General features: G+C 34.8%; 1 protein-coding gene across 3 annotated transcripts in view; it reads left to right on the plus strand.

Moving 5' to 3' along the window:
- Positions 1-18,851, plus strand: part of CRISPLD1 (cysteine rich secretory protein LCCL domain containing 1) — a 36,701-nt gene extending 17,850 nt beyond the window's left edge. For all 3 annotated transcript variants that reach the window (XM_033081133.1, XM_033081123.1, XM_033081142.1), the window contains 13 exons: positions 1,409-1,527; positions 1,661-1,793; positions 3,232-3,347; positions 4,222-4,322; positions 5,406-5,585; positions 5,678-5,738; positions 5,864-5,930; positions 6,534-6,664; positions 9,512-9,555; positions 9,642-9,714; positions 11,818-11,893; positions 15,661-15,791; positions 17,273-18,851. In XM_033081133.1, the coding sequence (XP_032937024.1) occupies positions 1,409-1,527; positions 1,661-1,793; positions 3,232-3,347; positions 4,222-4,322; positions 5,406-5,585; positions 5,678-5,738; positions 5,864-5,930; positions 6,534-6,664; positions 9,512-9,555; positions 9,642-9,714; positions 11,818-11,893; positions 15,661-15,791; positions 17,273-17,324 (1,284 nt within the window). In that variant the 3' untranslated portion in view covers positions 17,325-18,851. The remainder of the gene's footprint in view (positions 1-1,408; positions 1,528-1,660; positions 1,794-3,231; positions 3,348-4,221; positions 4,323-5,405; positions 5,586-5,677; positions 5,739-5,863; positions 5,931-6,533; positions 6,665-9,511; positions 9,556-9,641; positions 9,715-11,817; positions 11,894-15,660; positions 15,792-17,272) is intronic.
- The last annotated feature ends 6,553 nt before the right edge of the window (positions 18,852-25,404 follow it).

The raw sequence follows: 25,404 nt of genomic DNA on the forward strand, positions 1-25,404 counted from the left end.
CTCTTTGAGTATTTCTGTCAAAATAAATGTGGCATCTTGGGAGTCATAATATATCCTGTGAATTATTTACTTGCTGATAATATTAACAGACAAAATGCAATCCAAAACATTACAGACTTTTGAAGAAGAGAAGCAATAACAGATATTCTAGGATTAAACTGAGTGATAATAAAATCTTTACTTAATAATGGTCTTGCATAACCAAGGACATACTTGTTTTTAATGAGTTATCTGATCAATAATTTGAAAACTGCATGTCAAAATCCAAAAATAAATTTTATCATGCAGAATTTGTCTGTTTATATTTGTGTGATCTTTGGCTGTGTTAAGGAGTTTCCTACCTTTCATCTGTGCCATAAATTAGTAGACATGATCACCAGTATCTGCATGGAAATTTGGATCCGGAAATATTAAATTACTGTAATTTGGATAGCATCGTCTCTCTTAATGAAATTTAGTCTGAACGTATGGTGAAGTTCTTCAGGTTCTACCAAGACATGTTTCTTTCCTGGAAATACTCTAGATTCCCAACCTGAGTGTTGGTATTAGAGAGTCAGGTATCTGGAAACTATTTTTGCAGCTATCAGGAAATTCCAAAAGCCGAGCAGAAGGATGGATACCTTGCACTAGAGCCATGGACCACTTTGAACAAACCCCGGCTTAGTGCAGTAAAAACAATGCACTCACAGTATGATATGACTTTTTTCAAGAAGAGTATGTCTTAGTATGTTTTTGAAAGAAAGAAACTTGGATTTGCCTTTCAGCTGCAAGCTATTTCTTCTATTTTTCTTGAAGAATAAAAATTAAGGATAAAAAACAATTCATAATTTTTTTTTACTTCTTCTAAGCATGACTTTACTATCACAAATGTCCCTTTTTTGCCAACCTATCCATAAAATCAATGAATGACAACCTTACTCTAGTTTTCATAATTTGTGATTGAATTGTGTATTATTTCAACAAAAGGTGGTTGTAGAAAAGGAAATCTCATTCATTTCACATAAACTATTGGTTTAGAAGAAATGAAGCCTTGTTTGAAAGCAGGGTGGATAATACCATTACTGAAAAACAATCTCACAAGACAGAAAATGTACTTAATTTAGCTTGGAAAGTTGAACTAAGCCTTTCAGTTTCATATTTGTGCTTTATTCAGTGCAGCATGGCTGCACGTGGTTTCTAAAGGGAATACTGTGAAGGGATTAAAACTTTTTTTCTTGTGGGGAAAACATTTTCTTCCTTACATAACACGAATGCAGCATACATTTTTCAATTCTTATTTTTCAGTCTTCTACCGCAGTAAAAGAAACTTCAAAAATTCAAAAAATGGACTTTTTTTTTTTTTTTTAAGAATAAGGTACACACCAAATATTTCTAAGAAGACTTCCCTTTCTTTTCTTTTAAATTTCAGACATGGGACACAGAACTGGAGAGATCTGCAGAGTCATGGGCTGAAACCTGTTTGTGGGAGCATGGACCAGCAAGCCTTCTTCCATCAATTGGGCAGAATCTGGGGGCACACTGGGGAAGGTAGTTTGATACTGACTTTTTTGCAATATATGCAATTTTAAAAAATTCTAACAAAATTTGCTTGTTACTTAAAGGGAAAATGGTGAAGTTACAATTTTTTAATGATCTAATACACTGCTACTGGCTTTCCTAGGTACAGACCTCCAACATTTCATGTCCAAGCATGGTATGATGAAGTGAGAGATTTCACATATCCCCATCCTCATGAATGCAATCCATATTGTCCTTACAGATGCTCTGGTCCTGTTTGTACACATTACACACAGGTATGTAGGTGTGCTTGATTTTAAACACCTATGGAAAAGAGTGGCAGTGACTCCCAGCTAGGTTGCTGACTGACACTTAGAGTGTACTGAACTTGCAGTACCACAGCACAAAATCCCAAAAAGGGCTTGTTTAGACTCCATACTTGCAAGCACTGGGTACCAATGGCAAACTTAGTAAAGATGTCAGATTTCAGCCTCATAAATATCAGCAGGATTGAGGAAAAAGCTCACAAACCCCAGTGTTAAACTGAGTGTTACTGCCCAGTGCACTTTGCATAATCTGTTAGAGAAACAGCTCATTTAAAAAAAGAAATTTAAAAAGTTTTCTTCGGTGAATTCTTCAGATCAAACAGTAGTTTTTAAGACCTTGTTTTAACTTCAGGAAGATTTTAAAACTGCATAGTGATCATTTACTTCATACTTCTGAAATCTGTGTATCTAGACTGCATTTTTGTTGAGGGGTACCAGTCATGTTTTCGGTGAACGGGAAATACACAATCTTCAGATTATACTATGGTCCACATATAATTTTTGATATAACATTGGAAAACTTAAAAGTTATTTATTTTTAAACACTTATTTTCTGTTTACTAGCATAAGGCGCAATTGTATCTAGTTTTAAAATAAAGTTACCTCCATATTCTTGTTTACCATATCTATAACCTGTAATTACATTTACTATTACGTGCAAGATCAACACATATATACAGATTTTTTTGTGGTACTAGTACTTCACAATACTCATCACTTTGAACTCTTTAAGTCCTGATGGATTGACAGATTTGGCTTACCTTGAATGAATAGATTTTCAACAACTGTCATATTTGTATCATTTGAACATTCCAGACTTTGTCATTTGGATTTTTTTTGAGATCGGCAATGACAGGTGAATAAAGGAGCACAGCCACCTTAGATTGCAGTGGTATGAAAGCATATTCATTTAAAATCCATTACTTGGGTCTATTCAGTGTATGAGTATTTTCGTTAATGATTTTATCCTTTGTTGCCTCCTTTTATGCTGAAAAATATCTGTTGTCTCAGTCCAACCAATCCAAACTGCTCTGGATCTTTAGGTTGTACTGGGAACTCCAGCACACAGGAGTTCTTCCAGCTTCTAACTCACAATTATCAATCAATTGTGGTTCCAACAATCAGTTCTTCAGATCATGTTTTGTAAACGTTTTGCTATGCTTTCAAATAAAAGCTTAGAGCATTTGTATAAAATGAGAGCCATATCTTTTCCTTCAAAGTAAAACTTTTCTCTTTAATAAGGGTGTAACTGAATGACCTTTTGACAGCTGTAATTAGGCCAATTAAAGCCATTTATGGCAGAGGGGAATACATCACTTTGGTTATTTGAGTTTTGTATATTGGAGATAGTTCTGATTTTAAGTTGATCATCTTTGGTTTTCATGTTTTCCTATTTTCTTTTTCATAGGTTGTTTGGGCTACAAGTAGCAGAATTGGTTGTGCAATTAATTTGTGTCATAACATGAACATCTGGGGGCAGATTTGGCCAAAAGCAGTTTATCTTGTATGCAATTATTCTCCAAAGTAAGTAGATTGACACCCAAAAATGTCTTGAGGGGAAAAGATACTTTATAATAGACAAGGAAATAATCTGGAAGGAAATCAGTCTGGATTTTTGGTTTTTGTACTGTTATGAAATAGAGCATTGTTCCCAACCAGCCTTCAGCTGCATAAATACTCTTACGAGTTTTCTGGTGCTTCAGTTTTCTGTGTTTTAGTACATACACAGCGTCAGAGACTTTTATTATAGTGTGATATTTTTCTGAAAAATAAATGTATCTCCCCACTGTGATTTAAAGGAATATGTAATAGGAAGCCCATGGTTAAGATCAAATTCTATAGAATATTCCATCTAGGAGAGAGTGGAACCTGTTATCATGAAGTGGAGGAATTCAGTCTTACGGTGCTGTGCCAGTCTGAAAAGACCTTACACTGATTTATGTCAGTTCTTGGTTTTTTTCTTCATGGGCTTTTCAACTAGATCCTGCATGTTTGGTGTAGAATCAGAATCATTTGGATTGTAAAAGACCATTAAGACCATTGACTCCACCCCAGTAACCTGGCACTGGCAAGTCCACCACTAAATCATGTCCTTGAGTGCCACATCTACACACCTTTAAAATACCTCCGGGGTGGTGACTCCACCACTTCCTGGGCAGCCTGTTCCAGTGCCTATCAAGCCTTTCTGTGAAAAATGCTTCCTAATATCCAATCTAAACCTCTCCTAGTATAACTTTAGGCCATTTCCTCTCATCCTACTGCTTATACCTTGGGAATCTTAAAACAATGTTATGGTCTGTGCGCCTACTGGTTTTCATAATTTATTTCTTGACATATTAAGTGCTGTTTTATATTAATATATTAATGTGCTCATTTTTTGTTATTTTCTTCTGTAAAGGGGTAACTGGTGGGGTCATGCTCCTTATAAACCCGGCCGTCCCTGTTCTGCATGTCCCCCTAGTTTTGGAGGAGGTTGTAGAGAAAACCTTTGTTATAGAGGTAAGTACTATTCCACTGTTACAACTATAAATGGGAATAGAAATATAAGTTTTCTTTCGATTTCTTTCCTTATTGTGCTTTAAAATAGTGGGGTAAAATATGTTATATATATGCCCAAAGATCAGTTAGACCCTACTATGATGAATGGGAATCTGTACTTGTGATATGTGAGGCTGAGTCTCACCAGAGGGAATGGAGTGCACTGAACTCCTGCTGCTAAGTGCTGATTCGGGGTTTTTAGTACACAAAGATGGACACTCATTGTGTGCTCTTTATTTTCCTTTCTGTAATTATACTGGAAGTCTATGGAGTCATTTGTTTATAGGGAACCATTATCTCAGTGGCATAGTCATGTGGTATGTATGAAAAATAAAGAACAAAGCTAGAAGACATTAGTAATTAAATAAAATGTCAGCTAGGAGGATTATTAACTTACAGTTTTTGGAATAGTATTTAGAGCATTGAAACACAGTGCATTATGAAACTGCTACTTCTTTTTGTTTTGCTCTGTGAACAACTCATTTAACAATTTTTGTTGATAACTTCTGAGATTGCATGTGGACCATATGAAAGCTGCATGCGTGTGCCCAAGTGGCACTTATGGTTCTAAATAAAAAATGTAGATACAGTTATGAGTGTTTCAGAATTATTTTCACTATGTATGAATAGAAGGGCCTCATTTTCAGGTGTATGTTACTATGAAATAAGCTTTAATTGCATGCTATCTATGGTAAAACTTTGCCCATGTGTAACAAAGTTTGTCTTTGTCCTATTGATTTTCTGATGGGATAAAGATATTAAAACAGGAGTGTTAAGTGCAGTTTCATACTTCAATTGTGCTACACATGCTGGGGAAAAAAAAGTTTATCTTTTCTCACTATCACAAACATACTTGAAGTGTTTCATTAATCTTGAGTCATCTGTCTTATGAAGCAGTGGAGAGTTTTCCTTGCTTTCTTTTTTTGCCCACCATTTTATGAGAACAAAGTTATTTTACCAAAACATGGTAAGGGATTTACATTCCACGCTGTTTTTTTTTTTTCTTCTGAGAGATTATATTTTTTTGCCCATTTTCTGAAACAGAGGATTCAGAAAGGCCTTATTCCCCCCATGAACCAGAAGAGGAAACCAATGAGATTGAACGCCAGCGATCCAAAGCCCAGGATGCAACTGTGCAAAGCCAGCCAAGAACACATCAACCTTCAGCCTCCACAGGCACTGATGACAGTGAGAAAAATGAAGTGATAAGCACGCAGCAGATGTGTAAGGAATTTACCTGATTTGCAAGTGGTCAACAAAACTGAATTATCTGGTATCAAATTCATTGCAGTGAATTTGCTTTTTGCTTGTTTTAGCCCAGATTGTTTCATGTGAAGTAAGGCTAAGAGATCAGTGCAAAGGAACAACTTGCAATAGGTATGGTAAATTTTACAGTTGTCATTTTGAGATTTTTCTGAAAGGCTATATTTGTACATGAGCTGGAATATTTCCCCTTTTTGTAATCCCAGGATTTAAAACCAAGTTGTATTTAATTCTCTTAGGTATGAATGTCCTGCTGGCTGTTTGGATAGCAAAGCCAAAGTTATTGGAAGTGTACATTATGAAATGGTAAATACTTTTAAATTAGATTTTGTACCAGTAGAGTGTTTAATGAAATGTCTTTTCTGTTGGCCTACTAGTTAAAATCCTATTAAGAATGGATTTTGAGGATTCAGCATTCACCAAAAGTAAAAGCTTGCACCAAATGTTTAAGAAAGCATCATATGACCTAAATTTGTATCTGCTATTCTGTGTGTACTGTACAAATGTACTTCATGCTTATACATACACAGAAGTAGAATTTTTATGTCCACAAATGTACATGCAAATACATAAAGGTGGAACTAAAGGAGGAATACAGCAATTTGTGGATATGCTTGTAGAAATTGTTTCAGTAAGATGGACCTGCTTGTGTATAACCTTAATACTAGCTGAGAGTAAAATATATATTCTGTAGAATGGGAAAACAGTGTAGGAAATGACAGCTACTGTGAACAAGTGTACTAAAATGAGAATAGTTTCTCTGAGTAAGACAAAGTGGTTTATCTGAAATAACACCTACATGGACCAAGTAAAACATAATACTCTACCAAGTTTATTATGACATGCTGTAATTAAAACCTTTTCTTTGTTTGTCTGATGTGGATCTGCTTTTCCTGCTCTGTTTTTCAGCAATCCAGTATTTGTAAAGCTGCCATACATTATGGCATCCTAGACAATGAAGGTGGTTGGGTTGATGTCACTAGGCAAGGAAGGAAAAATTACTTTATCAAGTCCTACAGAAATGGTGTTCAGTCAATAGGGTAAGTTTTTTCTTAAAATGTATGAAAAGGTTTTAATATCTTTATATTTTTTATTTCATACAAAACATATCACATTTAAAATAAAATTTTGGAATGCTTTTTGTCATAAAGAATACGAAAATGCTATAAAAAGACACGTGGATGTAGAGATATTGTGTCCATTCTGAAAATTTAACCAGTGTTTAATGGTGGACAGAGAGTTGGTACAGTAGCATGAAAGATGGTTAAATAATTTACAGAGTGACTTGAGCAGTAAGTCAGATTTTGTAGTTAAATATTATTGAGAGCATTCAGTTAATGAATTGTTAAGAGTATATATTTATTGTCAAAAACTGGCATAACTGGCAGATTATTTATGTGTTTTGGACATGGACAGAGCAATCTATGACAGTTAAAACAATAATATTACAAGTTTGTGTTTGTAAATGACCCTCTTGTAGAATACATATGGAATAAGAAGAAAATTCACCTCTTCCTGTATGGCTCATTAATTTCATCACAGTTCCACAGTTTGCATATGACATTTTGCACAAATATTTTGCATGATTTCTACATTGGTCAGTGATGGAATAATATTCCATACTGTGGAAGCTTAATTTGGAGGTTTACTGCACTGCTGAGGTGCTTTCCTTAGGACTGGTATGTGAAAACATCTCCAAATACTTGTAGACATGCTAAAGGAAAACCCAGAAAAGCAATGCTTAGAAATTGGAATGCTTGGCTGTTTCATATTTAATTATCCAATGATAGAAAAGTGTCAATACTAATATATTTAAATCTAAGATGTTATTGGTATTTGCAAATTACACTTCACTATATCATAATGTATTCTTCATAGCTTTACATTTCTGTCCTTATTTCTGTCTACAGTTAGTATACGTGCAATAGTGGTATGTGTGTATCTCATGGGGTAATACTGAGCTGAAAGAAAACTGTGTTTTTCTGAGTGATATACTTGGCTCACACATAAACCCAAGAGTCAAGGAGTTAGGTAATCATCAGAGGCTGTGCTCTCACTCTGTACTGTGCAAACAAATGATACAGGCTATGACACCTGTCATAATTTCTCTTTGCAGCAGGTATGTCTAATCCAGCATAGAGAGGAGCATTGACATGGTAGACTAAATTCACTGGCCTATAATTTGGTCACCTGGGTAGCACTTAAGGCATTGATATCAATTAGTTTATTTGGATCACTTGATGACCTGACTCTGGTTTGATATACCTGCCTAAAAATGAAGATACAAGCATTTCTCTTTTTTACTTGCTTTTATACAAAGGGAGAAGTAGATCTGGATTATATCAATGCTAACATATTAGGAGCCAGCTTGCTTACAAATTTAGGCGTAGATAAGCTGTAAAAAAGTTTTTAAACTGGAACAGACTAATTTCCTAACAGTTGAAATCTGTGTTTCTATGCTATATGAGACAAAACTGTATGATTGTGCAACCTATAAAGGGCATTTAGCACCTATTCTCTGAGAACTGGAACTCAGGGCTAGTTATTTTGGCTATGGGATAAATAAAGTTTATTTGCCAAAGTTTCAAACCTTCAAAAGGCCCATCAACAAGGCAGGGGATGCCTTGCAGCTACCTGACTCCAACCAATGTCTGTAGATGGAGTCTTGCATTAACTGCTATTTCATCTATTCAAGAATAGATGAAATAAAGTGGATCTCATCTCCACTATGTATTGCAAAACAGAATAGAGAATACAGAAAAGTGTCAGTGCAGCATACAGCAAATGTCCTAATCTTCAGCTGCTTTGATTTCTTATCAGGATTGCTAATACCAATGTTTCAGCTGCTGGATTTTCTTAGGAAGGGTACTGTTCTGAATATCTCAACAAGCCAGTCAACAATAGAATACATATTCCTACACCAGTGTTCAACAATGCTAGGGTAACAGAAGGATGAACTACATCAGTGGAAGCAAATTGGAGTCCAGTAAATGAGCAATGTGAAATTGAGGGGTCATACAAGTAAATAAACCAATGCAGGCAAACAGTGGAGTCCACAGGAGCAATTTTCTCCAAAGGTGAATAGGGAATCATTTCCTTGTTTTGTTGTTTTGGTTTTTTTTTAATATGTAACTTAATGGGTGCCAAAGGCATCATCAGCTTCTTTGTTACAGATGAAAAATATCACAATCAGAGGCATATCCCAGAGGAATTAAAAGAGGAGGAAAATAGAAGATGAGGGGAATAAAATAGAAACGTTCATCAATTTGTAATGAAACAACATAATCTATGTACCTGACTTTTTATAACAACAGGAAGCAGATATACCTGAGTGCCATATAATTACTGGGAAAAAGAGAACTCTTACATGTTATACTGGGTTTTAAATTATAGTAATGATAACAGGAGATGCAAGATCCAAAAGTAAAATGTAATGAGACATTTCAGAAAGGCTGTGAGGAGAAACCCTTCTCAGTGTTGGAGTTTATAGGAATGAACCTTTAGCAAAAGGTGAATGAGCTCTTCTGGTAGGGGAAAGCTTCTGAGAAACCACATGCTACATTATGAGGGACCAATATATTGCTTTATTGGTTCAATATATTGCTTTATTGGTTCCTGTCACACATTCTCATAGCAGATTAAATTCCTGAAAGAGTTTAACACAGATTGCTGTTTTTGAAACAGATTCACAGGGAGTACAAAGGAAATGTGTCATTGCAATAAATATATTCCCAACTGGGGAGAAGGGGGTGAAATGAGTAAAAACTGACTGGGGACATTCTCTTGGGTTTATTTCCATATTTTCTAATAAAAATTATTCTAAAAGCTAAAGGAAATCACTGAAATATGTTATTTACTGATAACTCCTAATATTTCTTCTTCTTCAGAAAATACCAGTCTGCTAACTCCTTCACTGTCTCTAAGGTAACAGGTTAGTATTTATTTCTTACAAGCTCAGTACTTCTCTGTTCTTTCTAATTAGCACGCATTTACTTGTTTGTATTTTATTTTCTTTAGTTCAGGCTATCACCTGTGAAACCACAGTGGAACAACTGTGCCCATTTCAAAAACCAGCCTCACACTGTCCAAGGTAAAATTCATAAAATGTTATTAATTTGAAGTGTTGCTCTATTTTCTACCATTTACTAATTATTTTAAGTTGTTGAGAAAGGTGACAACAGTAGCTGTAAAAATGAAGTAAAAAGTGTCCAAGTGATATTTTAGTCTTTAGTCTCAGTAGAAGGCAAGACAGGTAAAGCTGATCTGCAGAATTTTTCATTAGGAAAATCTCATTTTGTTTTACTCATTAAGATCCTGTTACTAATCTTAGTGAAATCCTTACATTAAAGACTGTTAATAAATGTGTATTTCTGTTTTTCATTGTTCATTATTATATATATGCACCTTGGGCAAAATACACTTTGTTTCAATTTATTTACCTGTAAAACAGATACAATCGAAGGATAACATTTAAAAGGCTAGAAATAGATGGAATGGATAGAATAGATAAAATAGAAGGATATTTATCATTTAAGTTGCCAATTTGTTTGGGAGTTCTGGAGAAACTGGGTAAAAAAATCTTGAAATATATCTGGTTAAGGTAAGGTCTGGTCTGCAGGTTGGCTTTAAATATCTGTGCCATTTCTTTGAAACCTGTGTTTTAACTCTTCGAAAGGCGCCTGCACCGCAATATTTTGACAAAGGAATTTGGTAACAGTTCCTAAAACCGTAGATGAGTCAAAGGTAAATACACTGTAGCATGATTTACCACAAATTAAGCTGGAGATATCCACAGGATTACTTTCATAGCAATCCTACAGCCAACACAGGAAACAAGTACAAAGCCAAAACTGCTAGGAAAACATCCCTTCATGTAGCACTTGGGTCCATGGACTTACTTGGTGTTTGGCTATGACTCCTGGCTTTCTAGATGGAAGATGTGGAGAAGTAAGCTAAGGAGTGGAACACAGGAATGGATGGGTACAATCTCCATCTTCTTTCTCTTTTTTCTTCATTATTAAAAACTGAAGCTAGCTTCATTAAAATAGGTTTTGTCTTTAGGAAAATGAAAAAAATAAATACAAGGTTAAAATTTTCGTAATTCTGATATGTCAACTTAAGGAACTTCACAATGGCAGTGATTCATTCAAGATTCTGTGCATGCTCTTAATCCTGAAAATGTAGTCTTGGGAATTACAAGCAGCAATCAGCCATGGCGTTGATTACACAACCTCATTTTTCCCTCTTACTCTCATCTTATAAATCAGCATGTCTTCAACACTTCTGACCAAAATATCTTTCTAACTCTTATCAGCATATTTTAGTTATCCATCTGGCAAGACTTGAGCATGCCCAAGTGATGTGACTTCCCAAATATTGATTAGAGCCTGGATAACATTTTAGAGAAGAACACTTGCCCAGGGCTGCCCCATGTAGGGTGGCTCCATTTTTCGAATGAAATAGCTCAGAGTAGACCTAGAGTCAGCTGAGAGTTCTTGCTTGTAGCATATCACAGTTAGCAAATAAGATGCTGTTACCTTCTGTACAACTCTTAGCTTCCCACATGGTTTTCCTGTGCATTTTGAAGCTATAGAAGGCATTAATCACCGAGAAAGTTTTCCTCAAATGTTAATAAAATGCAGTTAATAAAGATAATGTTAGTTTTAGACCTGCCAGAATCAGCTAGAAGTCTCACTGTTTTCCACAGTTTTTCGTTCTAGCCACATATGCCAATGCTCAACTTCATTATAAGTTGCTAAATTGGCTTGTGTCACCAGGTCATCAGTATCAAAGCAGGTCCTCAGTCAGACCTGCCTCTTCTGAGAAGGTATCTGACTGTACATTTAGTATAGGGCACTTAGATAAATTACAGAATAATGAACAGACTCTCTTTTCACTGATTTTTCTACTTGCCTCACATATGTTGAACAAGAACACCATCTTCTTATCCAAGGAAAGAAGACCAGACTTGCTTAAGTATGATTATGAACTTTTATTATGAACCTCAGCACATCAGCAGTGGTTTCACCTGTATGGTGAAAGCCTCAAAAACTGACAGCTTTTAAATAGCATTGTGGACCCATATGTAGAGACAATCAACTTGATTTTTACTTAATAATGCTGTCATTGCACACGATATATTAATCCTCTGATACTCTTCCTAACTGTATGTGGTTTGTTTTTGGTCTTTCAGGGTGTATTGTCCTCACAACTGTATGCAGGCAAATCCACACTACGCTCGTGTAATTGGTACACGAATTTATTCTGATGTAAGTATAGGGATTTACATTGTGTTATGAGATATAAAACTATGAAAAAAAATTATAAAATAACTGTAAGATAGAATATTGATATTTTTAGATATTGATAGATTTCTTCCATTTGATGATTTTTTTACACAATCTTTTCAACAGTTCTTTTTCAGAGGCTCCCATTTAAGTTAGTGGTAGTCAGATGCTGAAGATATTAAAAGTTATTTGAAAATTTGTTGTAGGCTTCACTAGACTTTGAACCCGTGATTTAAACTTTTTATCAATATTCCCACTGCTTAACATTAGCAGTGTATACTCATTTAAACCATTGCAATTTAGATCCTGATGCAACCATAACTTCTGTCAGACTATTAAAAAAAAATTCCTCTTAAAATAAATGTCCACAGTCTCATTATTTTGAATATTTCTTATCTCTGTGGATTACTAAGTATTTGCAACAGGGTTTTGATATATTTGTGTAAAGTATCTCACTCTGTAATATTATTTTAACAGACTTTTTTTGTCGTTCTGTTTGCTAGTCAACTTTTTTCCCCATCTTTTCTACAGCATGTTTAGTTCTGAGGTGGGTAGAAAGTCTGAAAAGAGATTTCTAAATTATGTCCCTCCTTTTTCATGTCTCCTGTGGAGAAGCCAGAATGTAGTGTCAGAGAAAGCAGTTTGCATTTTTGACAGTAAGCTCTAGAGTTTAACTGTCTTATGGATTTCATAAAGGGTAGTATGGCAACCAGCTGGGTCAGATGATGATTTTTATTACTTTCCAGCTCTTTGAAAAGTGTGAAAATAGTATGTGAATATTTACTCCTCAGCATTTTGAAACTATTTGATGTCCATTAGATTATCTGAGTGTCTTGTCCTGAAAACACTCTTGTCCATAAGCAGTGTCATGGGTGTGAATAGTGTTTCCAGTTTAGAAAGAGAATTGATTTGTGAACTGGATCCTTAATGTGTATAAAAGGGGCAGTGAAAATAGATTTCTATGCAAGTCCAGTTTGTGGAAGATGATTTTCTTTCAGCTTTGTGGTTGAAATTAAGGGCTACAGACCAAGTTTCCCAGTGAGTTAGAAGAGACTGTTGTAGGAGGAAGAAATGCTTGTGTTTAACCTTGACAGGAGAAAATCTCAGAATATATATTTTCTTTGGCTGGAGGAATCCCAGGTGACTTGAATTAGTGTTATAGAGGTATACTTTAAAACTGTTTTGGGTGTACTATCTCATCATTCATCTCCATTATATAGAAATGCGTGCAGCCATACTGCTTTTAGGAAAAAAGCTGGACATAAATACAGGTAAAAAAACAGAGAGGGGAGTCTTCTTACCAACTTCAGATGTTGTCAGAATAATGAAGGTGAAGCACTGAAGGTGCTGTTCTAGATTATGTTTTCAGTAGTTTTTAGTGCAGAGAGTAGAGTGGTAAAAGAGATAAATAGGTATCTTCACAGCAGAATTCATTTGTATTTTTTAGTGTGTCTACCTTACTTCTTCCAGGGGCTAGAGACCAACAAATATCTTTTATCTAAAAAGTTTGATGGAGTTATAATTTTATACCATTTGACAACTTTAGTCATACTAATTTTTGTTTCAGTAACTGTATATGGAAATATTCCCTGAATCTTTTGCAAAAGTATTCATAATTCTCTCCAAGACAATGAGAAGTGCTTGAGAGATAATACTTTGTGGAAAAAAAAAAAAGATTCTGTATATGTTTATAAAAATATATGCATCTCTTCATAGCTATTCCTACACACCGGTTCTTAATTATGAATTTATACTTGTGTAATTGTTCATTTATTTGAAAACTATGTGCATTTGTTCTCCAGTCTCATCTGGAATGTAGTGTCAGAATACCAGTTAATTTTTTTATCTGAAAATAGCCTCTGAGCTGGCTTCATGAACCCCAGTTCTCTGACCTCTCCTTTTTCACATGTTCCATTCAAGTGTCTTGCCTTCAGCTTTGAAATGCTGTGCATTAGCCCAGCCATACTTGATTGGTCCAGGTGTGGTGCCAACCCTAACAATGCGCCATCCTTTGCTGGAAACAGTTTCCAACAAGCAGTCAGCCTCCTCTGTCAAAATCTCCATCCCTTGACTTTTCCTTTCCTTTTTACTTGACTAGAAACTTTCAAATTATGTTGGAACAACCAGTATCATAGCCACCCTCAAATGTAATTGTGAAGGGATATCCCTATCTCATGATGTAAAGCGTGTAGCATTTTGATTGCTCTTACAGAGGTGAAAGAGCTGATCTTTCTTTTCCCCAATTGTACCTCTAACCTTTTTTTAAAATATCTGCAGTGGGAACTGAAAAAAAAGTTACTGCTGTGTTATTGTACTAGGAATGAATAGAATGAATAGTTCTTCAGTGTAGTTAATTGCTTGTAAATATCAACTTTTATTTCTTCTGAATGTAATCAAAATTGTATTGCTGAGGCCATTTTTCCTCCTGGGTATTTGAAATTGCACATGATCAGTCTACTCTTTAGTTACTCCACAGTATGGATAAATAAGGAGTACTATAATCTCAACAATAAAGCATCTATTGCTGTTCAGGGTAGAACAAAAGTTTTGCAACCTTGGGAGGAGGAAAAGTACAGAGGGGTATAAATGGCATCCTTTCTGAAATGTTCAAAAACTGCGCCCAGCAGTGTGGAAAGAAAAACTCTAAAGCATCTTTGGAAAAGATTATTTGCATTAAATATTTCAGACCTTTACTGCTTTAAATATTGTAACATTAAAAGATAAACTATATATGAGTGAACCTGGCAACTCCTTTGCTTAAATTGAAAGTAGGAAAATCATTGCTGTTTTAAATTCCTGATTTTATATAGCATTGAGATTGAAAATGGCTATGATAACATATATAAATTATTCCAATTTTAACTGGAAGAAATGTAGTTTTTGTTTAAATTGTGGCCTGTTTGGCCAGTTATTTATATTTACATTGGCTAAGTTTTTTAAGGTTGCTTGTGGAGAAACCTATTGCATTGAAAACTTTTCCCACCAAAAAAAACTTGTCTCTAAGTGGAGGTACACTGAAACTGGAACTGCACTTTGCTATGCTGTGTTTTAAAGATTGGGACCTATCTTCTGGAATATCTAGGAAGTCTCATTCTTCTGGCAATTATTAAAATGCTGAAAGAGTTATAGAGTACTGCAAGTTTAAATCAATTATTTAAATTAACATTATCAAGACTGTTACTGAGAGATCCTTTTGTGAATATGGTTTTATCCTCATGGGTTCATGAAGGGAATTAGTGATCAGAAAATAGAGGTTTCAAGCAGCTGTAAGTGCTGTTAACTTCACAGAGAACTTTCATTTTAGATCTCTTATCTTCTGTCTGATGCCCTTCTGTCTTATACCCTTCATCTAATTAGCTTTAGTTTTACCCATGCCTGGATAGAAAACTGTGATGCTCCCTTTAATTATGGATCATTTCACTGATGTTTGAGTTTTTGGCTGATAGATCCTTTAATTTTGAAAGGCTGAGGAATTCAAACATGTTCCTGATCTTTGAACTGAAAGACCCTGAAATAAATGATTCTTGCATCATGGTGAAAGTGATCTGAAATATCTTTCTGAATTCCTATAAAATGACCTAATTCCTAATGAAGCTGATTTAAATACTGTAAGACTAATAAAATTAGTCGTGCAGTAAATATAATTATTTTATGTCTCCTAGACTTGGTTTAAATATCTTTATTTGTCTTCTTAGAAAGGATGAAATAAAAGCATGAGTGCAAAGCCAGTCTTTTTCTTCCCTCCTCAGATCTCCAGCATCTGCCGGGCAGCCGTGCACGCCGGCGTGGTCCGCAACCAGGGCGGTTACGTTGATGTGATGCCAGTAGACAAAAGGAAGGTCTATGTTGCTTCCTTCCAAAATGGGATATATTCAGAAAGGTACAGAGCCCATTTGCAAAGGTTACACTTTACTCTTGACCTCGATAAGGTTCACAGTCTTGCATTGTGTGTGTTTGTACCTGGGGCAGTCTAGAATCCCAGCGAACAAGGGGTGATTTACAGAGCTTGTGTAACTGGTGAATTTGGAGATGCTGTGGTGGTGGAGCTGCCTGCCTCCTCTAAGCTCATACAACAGTACCCTGAAAAGCTGCTTATGAAATAAAGTAAACCTCTTGTTTGCTTTGCTGGTTCTGTTGCAATTAATACAACATTTGATAAGAAAATTGCATTTACTTCCTTAGGGATTTTTTTTTTAAATTAGCGTTAATGTTGCAGGTTCATTGGTTAACATTATTGTTAACATAATATTAACAATTTACATTAATGATGAAATGTTCATTAGTTATTTACATGGTATCCAACCAGTGATCGTGAATCATACTTAATACTCACCAACATTAAAATTTGCAATCATTTAAACAGACTTTTTATGTCATTTTTTAAAAAATAATTTGTTATTAACAGTGTTTTTCTGAAAGACATGGAGATGGTGTGAAAGTTCACTAGTTGTATTGAGTGTATTTGTGTAATGCATTGTGTGATAACACGTGGCTATATGTTGCTGATTAAATTTAATCCCTGAAAGGATTCTCCAGGTTCTCAAAGAAGTAATAGAAATTACTTTAAAAACATTGTACCACTGTTTTTGTCCTGTAAAGCTGAGACTGTTTCTTAGACTAAAATGATTGCTACCTAGCCAGTCTATAGTCTTTCTGAGAAATTTGTGCGGAGAAAAAAGCCTCAAAAATTTTCTGTAGAAAATTCAAAAGTAGGAAAATATTGAGTGTTTTTGTCTTGTTTTTAATTGTGGGTAGGAGAATGTCTTCTCTTTTTCTCTCAGACCTTTCAACAAATCTGAAAGCTTGTAAAATACAGATTTTCTTTGCTCAATGGATGACTTTGCATATTTTTGACTTTTCTTTGTAATCATCCAGTGCCCTTAGAGTGTTTCCTTACTGACACTTTTGTTCTCCATATTAATCTTGAGTAGATAGGCAGACAAGAAGAGTGCTGCAAATTTGATCATAATTTATACTTTAATATACATATTTTATTTTATCTATAAATACAAATTTGAAAATATGTATGAATACACATATATTTGCATGTAAATCATCTTAGTAAAGTTTGGGAGGTCAGCAGTACCATGCAAGTTTTCTGGGAAGCAGAAGATGATGAATTCTAAAGCTGTTGCAGCCAACCTGTTGCATTGTACCTTTTCTTGCTTCCACCTCCATTTCCTTTTCCTTCCCAGACAGTCTTCAGTTGTCGCAGTTTTAAAGAAATCCTAGATAGATAAATTAATGAGTTGTCGCAAGAAGTGCTGCAGGATACTAGAATTAACAATTAAAAATTTTAAAACGTTGTTATTGAAGTGTTATGGTCTTAAAAATGACATAAGAAATGTTTTTATGTTTCAGTTTACAGAATCCTCCAGGAAGCAAGGCTTTCAGAGTATTTGCTGTTGTTTGAATCTAGCAAGTAAAACATAAAACAGGCAAGTGAAACCAGAGCGCTTGGAAAAGATTAATACAGGCCATTCTTTGTGATTCCTAAAATTTGTATAAAGCTGTAACATTATTGTACAGAAGATGTATACTGCTTTCCACCAAAAAGTTTAAATTACATATAAATCTTAATGAAAAAATCATTAAAAATAAACATGGGAGAAAAATTCTTTTGAAAATCTATAATGATATATTACAATACTTTGAATCCTGTGTTAAATATTGCTATATTTTCTTAGCAGTTACTCCTATACAGTTAATTCAAAGCTCATAAATGTTCTTTGTTTTCTTCATCTGAATATATTATTATATGGTGCTTTATATATGCCACTAACAGTAACCTTAAAATTATACCAGAGGGAGGCCGGAGGATTTATTTTCAATGTACATAAAAGAAGTCATCCCAATATTTTGATAAAATAAATCATGCCTTAAAGCAAAATAAAGACATATATAACTTTTTGATGATTTAAAGTAGCATTAGCCAAGAAAGCATAAATGAAGAGCTGGATTGTTCTCAATTTTCCACTAATCACAACAATTACAAACACCTGTTTTGAAATAAAATGGGAAATATAAAATATAGGAAGAAGCCCTGGGTTATGCTAGCATGTTTTTCCTCTAAAAATGTTCTTAAGAGACTGGGCCATTCATGTCTATTATTTTTAAAATATATTAATAAATTATTTATTGGATGCTGCTAAGTTCTTTAGTTCAAATAACCATAATTCATTATGGCCCAGTCCTTCAGAGATATTCCACTGTCTTGGGATGAGTGTATGAAACAGTCATGTAACCTTGAAGGATCTCATAAAATCTTTTTATTAAAAAGTGCAGTAACCTGAATTTAAGTAATAAACCTGCAGTTCTGCACAAACACACTTTATTTTTGCCATGTGATTCCTTCAATTTACCTAAATTTGGGTTCAGAAAAAAATGTAGAATTGTACACATGCAAAAATATTTGCAAGCTTATAGCCTTGAACTGTACATTATCAGTATGCTAAACATTAATATGGGAGTAAATGTCAAAAAAAAACCAAAGAAAAGAGTAACAAAGGCTAACCTTGCTCTTTGTGACCTGGCAAATACTCCTGCAGGCCAGGAAGTATAGTGGTACGAAGCCAAGTGATAATTATGTCATTTGTTGCTTCACAATATTAAAGAATTCATTTATGGTGAACAGCTTGCTACATTAATTTTACCATATTATGGTATATGAAGAACATGTAGTGGTGATACTATGTTTCTTTCTATGAAAAGTGTATTGGTGCTTTAAGACTGAAAAGCTGTTAAATGTTATTTTTGGTATATTTTGTTTCTGTTGTTGAATTTATTTCACTCCAACTTGTAAACTTATTCATATTCTTCATATTTCAGAATACTATATTCTGCCTTCTCTTTTGCTACATGTACTACCTCATGTAGTTAGGCAAGCTTTGTTAGATTTTTTAATCTGTTTTGAATAAAATTAATTTACATTGTAAAAATACCTTTCACTGCTTTTTGTTTTTGTTTTGTGTTTTGGATTTTTTTGGTCATGATTCAAGAGAAAGAAATCAACCTAAATATTTCTTTTGTTTGTATTTCTGACCTAAACATTGCAAGCAACCATAGTATGAGGTTCTAAAACTGTAATGGCAGTTTAGACACAAAACTTCCACTAATTTCATCAGAAGTCTTATGGATAAATCTCATTTTTTTTCGAGTTTTGACCCAGGTCAAATTGATGAGGGAGACAAAGAGTCTTTTATGTATAACCCTAATTTTTTCTGCAAGTGGTGACCATTGAAAGAAGCTTTTATATAGATTTTGCAGTACTGGCATTAACCATTTTTCAGGATTGAAACCGAAGTGCAAGTAGACTGTTATGAATAGACTGTGATGAATCTCCAAGTCAGTCAAAGGCTTGAGATAGACTTGCACCACCTTTTCTTAAAAGCACCAAAGGAGTAACACAGGAACATCTTGCACACCTGCAGTTGGGATTATCAGAACACAAAATGCAATAAAGCCACCCTTGGGCACACATAACTACTGAGGGAGGCTTTCAAAACAAGACATTTTACCTGCCTACATCTACACCTACTTCAGGTAGATGGGTGTATGGAGTCCTGCATGGAATCACAATTGCTACACCAAACTTCTACCCTTTTCCTCTGGTTTTTTTCTGGTGCCTTTTTTTTGTTCTTTGGCATATCTTTGCTTTCTCTTTTCTGTAGAGTCCAACCTACACTTTCTGGAAGTTAGTGTGCAATGGGGCAGGGGTGGTCCCTTGGGGCCATAACAATAAAATTTGTGCTTGGTGGGAGGAGAAAGAGAGATACCTCCAGCATTCCATGTGTGAATAATTGCTGTGAGCCGTTCTACTGATCAACAGACTGACAAGAAGAAAGTTACTCACCACCCTTTCTCCTCACATATTCTGTTGCCCAAATTTTTGGAGTTCTGTTCCTTTCCCACATGCAATGACTATCCTGTTCTTATCTAAATATTCCAGCTGACACTGGCTTTTGAGAAAATATCTTCTGTGTTTATTATAAGTAATAAGTCATTGAGTAGACATTTCCAGAAAGTTGTAGAGTGAGAGCTATACTTTGATATTTCTTTCTGCAGCAGAAACAACAGATGCTCACAACTAATTCACACAAAGCCCAAAAGAATTAACTGACAGTACTGGAAAACTTGGAAAACTTGGTGGATGAAAAGAAATACAGAAAAGTAAATTTTTAAATTCTGAAGAATGTTTGGTTAACTGAGCAGCTTAAAAATTGTGTTCCAAACTTGAAATTTAAAAAAAAATGGATAATCAGCAAGAAAATAAATCTTATATAATGCTATCTATAATATTTTACTTTCTTCTCAGGAAAGACCTAGAAATAGTCAACGAGAATTATTGCAACTTATACATGATAAAAATGTATTAATATATTGATGCCTTTAATATATTAATACACTAATACTGTTCCAATATTTGTCATTTATAATTTTTGAAAGGGCTAAAATTCCAAGAAGTGTAACCCTGCTAAATACAGTAGGCCCTTAAAAGCATATATGAAACAGCAAAGGGTCCATATGGACCTTTCCTTGCAATCCTGTGGTTTTTCCCATTAAAATTTGCTTCATGAGGAATATTTTCCAAAGAAGTGTATAGGAGTTATTTGGAGAGGAGTCAAACATTTGTCAAGCTTGGGTCATTTGCCTGGTGAGCTGTTCAGTAAGGCCCAGTTGCTGCATTGCTCTGCTGTGCTGCGTCCCATCCAGCCGAAATAGCTGATCTCATAACTGATGAACAGTGGAAGTAGTAACAGATAATTCTTTTAACAGTGACTCACCATTTTGGGAGCTGTGCGAGGATACTTTTGCTTTAGGGAACATGGGACATGCAGTACTATCTGGACATGACCTAAGGAAGCTTAAAAAACATTTTCTAAAATATGGATGCTGAGGAATTTTTATAAAAGGGCTCAGAGATGTTGTTGTGTCTTGATTTCTGCATAGAGGACAGTCTGATCTAAAAATTTTGCATGAAGTGATTTTGAAATCAAGCCTGAAACACAGATTGGGATAGCCTATGTGTAAGTTTGCAGCTTTTTACCTGAAGAAATAGATTCAAGTTTTATGTAAATGTCAAGAGTGTCAGCTATCTATGGATTCTCAGTGGATTTGAAAGAAGAAAATAACATCAGATATTGTTTTGCATGTATTGATAGATATGTTCAGAACAATGCATGACACTCTACTTCATATGGCAGAGATGTAACCAAGTTACTCACATTAACAGTGTCTTCTGTGTGGCAATTGCTTTTGAAGTATGTTTTGAATTTGGTTTAAGCCAGATAACCCAGATTCCTGTGAATACACAAGGGAGGGTTTATTTCCTGCAATTTCTGTAGTCATACAAAGGGCAAGATTTAGAAACATAAATATTTGGAAATCACAAAGATTATTCATACAGTGCAGTATTCTGTTAAGAAATGTATATAAATATTGAATGAAATACTGTAGTGTCACACTTGTATGGCTTAAGGGTTTTTATAGCATCTGTGGAACTCTAGGGAATTATACAAGGAGTGAAAAGCCTGAAGATTTTTGTTTCATTCAGTATATAATATGCATCTTAGAGAGCTTTAGATATACAAATGACAGCACACTTTAACGCTCAGAAAATTGCATATGATTTTATAAAAACATGCATTATGAATATGGGAAAAGAAGCCATGCTGTCAGTCTTAGCTTTAGCCTGTCTTTGCTGTCAGAAGTAAACGATGGAAATAGTAATTAATATATGAACATTATTTATATTATTGATATTGTTGTTAGTAAAGCATGTCCTTGACATGACAAGTGAAAATACAATAAAATGTGATTTCTGCTCCATGTTAACATAGGATGGTAATGTGACACCTGAAATTTGTTATCAACTGTTCAATGATCTGTGCTGTCTTGTTCATCTTGGCCTCTTTGCTGGGAGACAGATGCCTACATCATTAAACCATCATAGCATCTTGTAAAAAGTGCTAATAATAAATTTTAAATATTCAGAAGCTAGCAAACCCCCCAGTCAGATCAACTTGGTATGATAAGGCACAGGAAAATATAAGAGACGGAAGGAGGAAAGTCCAGAACATGCAACCGAAATGGCCACGATGCTCCTATGTGTTAACTATCTGCATTGGTTGCTGCAGCAATCACCCCAGTTATTCAATTCAATATCTGCTCCCAGTGCTCTATCCAATATTGGTTTTATCTTTGCTAACAATGGAATTAGTCTGAGGGTTGGCAGCAAGGTGTTGGTTGAAAACTGAGATGTGCTGGCCAAACAACACTATGTCTTAGTAGAAACACAAAAAAAATCAGTTGCCAATATCAGTAACTCTTGGGCTTTTAAATTTCCAAATTTAATTTAAAGCATAAGAGTTTATAACAATATTAACCATAAGCTTGAAATTTATTTAATATAAAGTCTGGCTATGCAGTTTAAAAAACTTTTTTGATGTGTTTGAATGAATGATTTTCTATGACAATATCCGTATTAAGAGTATGATCTTAGAATAAATTCAAGAACTTGCTCACATATCTGCAGCTGAGAAACTCAGAAGACTTTGTAGTAATATTAATTAGTTTTAGGATCCTCAAGAAATTAAAAGTGCCAGGAGGTAGTAGGACTTCCAAAAAAAACCTACAGTTTGAAAAGCAAGTCCTTCAGTAATTACTCACTTAGACTTATTTATATGCAATGTAAATAGCAAGCTGGCTCTGACTTCTTATGAATTGCAGCTACTGTAGGTCCCAAAGATAAATTGGAAACAGTTGCAAAATAAATTTCCCTGTAGTCAGTTCAATCTTCATTCTGTATTTGTCTGTTTAAATCCATCTGTTTCTTGTTGGTGGTTGTTTGCCTGCTGAAGTACATGTCCTCTGAGTGAGTATTTCTTTCATTGTGTCAGAACAACAGCAAGACCTTTGAGGCTGTGGGCTGCAGTGAACGCAGAAACAGAGCAATCATTTTATGCAAAAGGACTTAGTCTCAGATTTTGGATTTAGCTCAGTTCAGTACACAAAGAAGTGCATTGTATGAATTGATTTAGTGCTTACTGTACAGGACGTGATAGTCCCATTCCAGCACAGCTATAAAACTGAGCCAAGGAATAATTTTGTGAAACACTCTGAACCCTTCTCTCTCATCCAATAAGACCTGTGGGGTAAAGTAGATAGGTTTGCCTTTTTAAATAAGAGGAATATCTAAAGAGATGGGTTTGGTGGCTTATTAATAAATGCCCTTCTGCTAGTGATTGAGGGTTTAATTTGGTTACTTCTTCTTCTTATAAAGCATTTTAAAGTGGTTTTCTAAAGTTAAAAGGCAATCAGTTTCTAATTTGTTATTGTTTTGTAGTATGTAAAATTTGTCCTAGAAATAAGGAAGTCATACCTTGACTGAGATGTGCTGCTGCATCTACTGCACAGTAAAAGTATTGTTCTTTCTTTTCTGCAAATGCTTTAATTCAATATGTAGTTTTCATTACAAGTTCTGGAGAAGTACATTCCAATCAAAATACCTAAATGTAATAATACTTGAGGAAAATCATCATCTCTATCAAAGTCTCTCAGAAGACATTAGGCTCTTATTTATCTCACATCACTACAGTACCCAAACAGCAACTCAAAACCATTTGTATAAAAATGTCTACAACTCATGAGAAGGCTGAGAGTCCAACACAGTTTCTTATTTAACATAAGTCAAAGGCATGGAAAGTATTTAACAGGAAGAGTGGGACAAATTTGCAATAAAAGTTGGAATAGCTATCAGAGAATTTGAGAAATATCTCTTAAGGAAAGCAGGGCACTTTGATATATTAGGAGATGAATTGATGTGCTTTGATCACATGATTCATAAGTAAAACTGGTAGATGCTACTGTAAAACACAGAGTAAACATTAATAAAGATTGATCTTAATACCTTAGAACTGCCTGTTTACTATCCCAAACTAAATAACCTTTAAGTAACATCTCAAAGCTCATTGGGTGTTTTTGCTTTGTAAAAATTGGCAAATACTGAGGTCAAGGGGGCTGAGAATGAGAATTTTTCTGGAGTTTGACTGGTAGGGGACTAAGAACTTGGTGAAGTATACTGATGCACAAAAATCTGATGCAAATTTTCAAGTTCACTCACAAGTATTCAAAATCTCAGAAAACAGTTTTCTTGTGAGCTTTATTCTTTCTGCCATCAAAACACTTAAATGAGCATCCATTTGAGTTACATTTCTCTGTTTTCTAGGACTGGCAGAAGAAATTGATTTGCAGTTAGTGTTAACAAATGTGGGTCTGAAGTAATTTAGTGATAGCTGTAAGATGAAATAATAAATATCCCTCGTATTTCAAAAATACTTCTTTATGCCTTGAAACTGTGTATAATACTGAACTACAGCTCTCAGCGTTCTCTGATGAAATAAAGACTATTGTGGATCTTCCACCTTTAAGACGTATTCTAGGAATCGGGAGGTGATGGATGCTGAAGATGGGGTGGAGAGTTGTTTGTTTTATAATTTTGTCATAATACGTTTCCCAAAATTAGTTAGCAAGTACATCTTCATGTCTTCTAAATGGAACAATCTCTTAATTTCTAGAGTTAGATATTTAAATATTTAAATTTGTAGATACAGAAGTACCAACCTGTCATTTTATTTTAAATAATTTATAAGAACTTAAAACTGAACTTATATTCCTGTAGTCTGTTCAACTCTTCTCTTTGCTTGTTCTTTCCAATCTTTAGTTCACCTTGTATCTCTGCCAGTTTGGTCAGTGGTACTCTCCTGATATATGTATTTCTAGGCAACAGTGTGTTAGGAGTGAAAAATCCAGAGAATATGCATTGGTAAAAAGTTATAAAAATTGTAATAATATGTGAGTTATCCTCTCAGTGCAAGGAAAGTAATCTACTTGTGTGGAATGCAGTTAATTTCTCCCAAAAGCCAGTGTAAAGGAAATAGCAATTTTCAACCTACTGACTAACTGATGTGTTAGTGAAGGACTTGTTATTCAGTAAAACTTCTGGGGTTGACCCCGGAGTTACAAAAAGTATCTGCACAGTTGAAGTTGCTACCCAACTCTCGTAACTCATACCTAGTGACAGAAGTGACTGTGAAATAGAGGCAGTGTCTCTCCTCCCACCTAACCCAGCTGCTTTGTGTCTCAGCAAGAGCATAAATTCTTCTTTTCCTTCCTAGTCAAAGGTGGGAGTTTCAAAAGAAGAGAAAATCTTGAGAGGATGTCTGTGGTGCTATCGCTCTGCACAGCAGGGCTAGAGGGATGGCAGACTCCTTGCAGGGCTCTGTCACTGGAAACGCTCATGTGAAATCACAGAGAGAGGAAGAGAGAGGGAGGCAGGGAAGGAGTCCTGCCACACCAGGAGCATATACAAGGAAGCATAATAACAAGGGCGTCTTCAGTATTCTAATAATAATGACAACAGACAGTTTTTGAGCAGTAGCAATTTTAGAAAAAAGTATTATGAGGTGACTAAGCTCTGTATTGATAGATATAAT

The sequence above is a fragment of the Catharus ustulatus genome, chromosome 1, assembly GCF_009819885.2.
Source record: "Catharus ustulatus isolate bCatUst1 chromosome 1, bCatUst1.pri.v2, whole genome shotgun sequence".
NCBI lineage: Eukaryota > Metazoa > Chordata > Aves > Passeriformes > Turdidae > Catharus > Catharus ustulatus.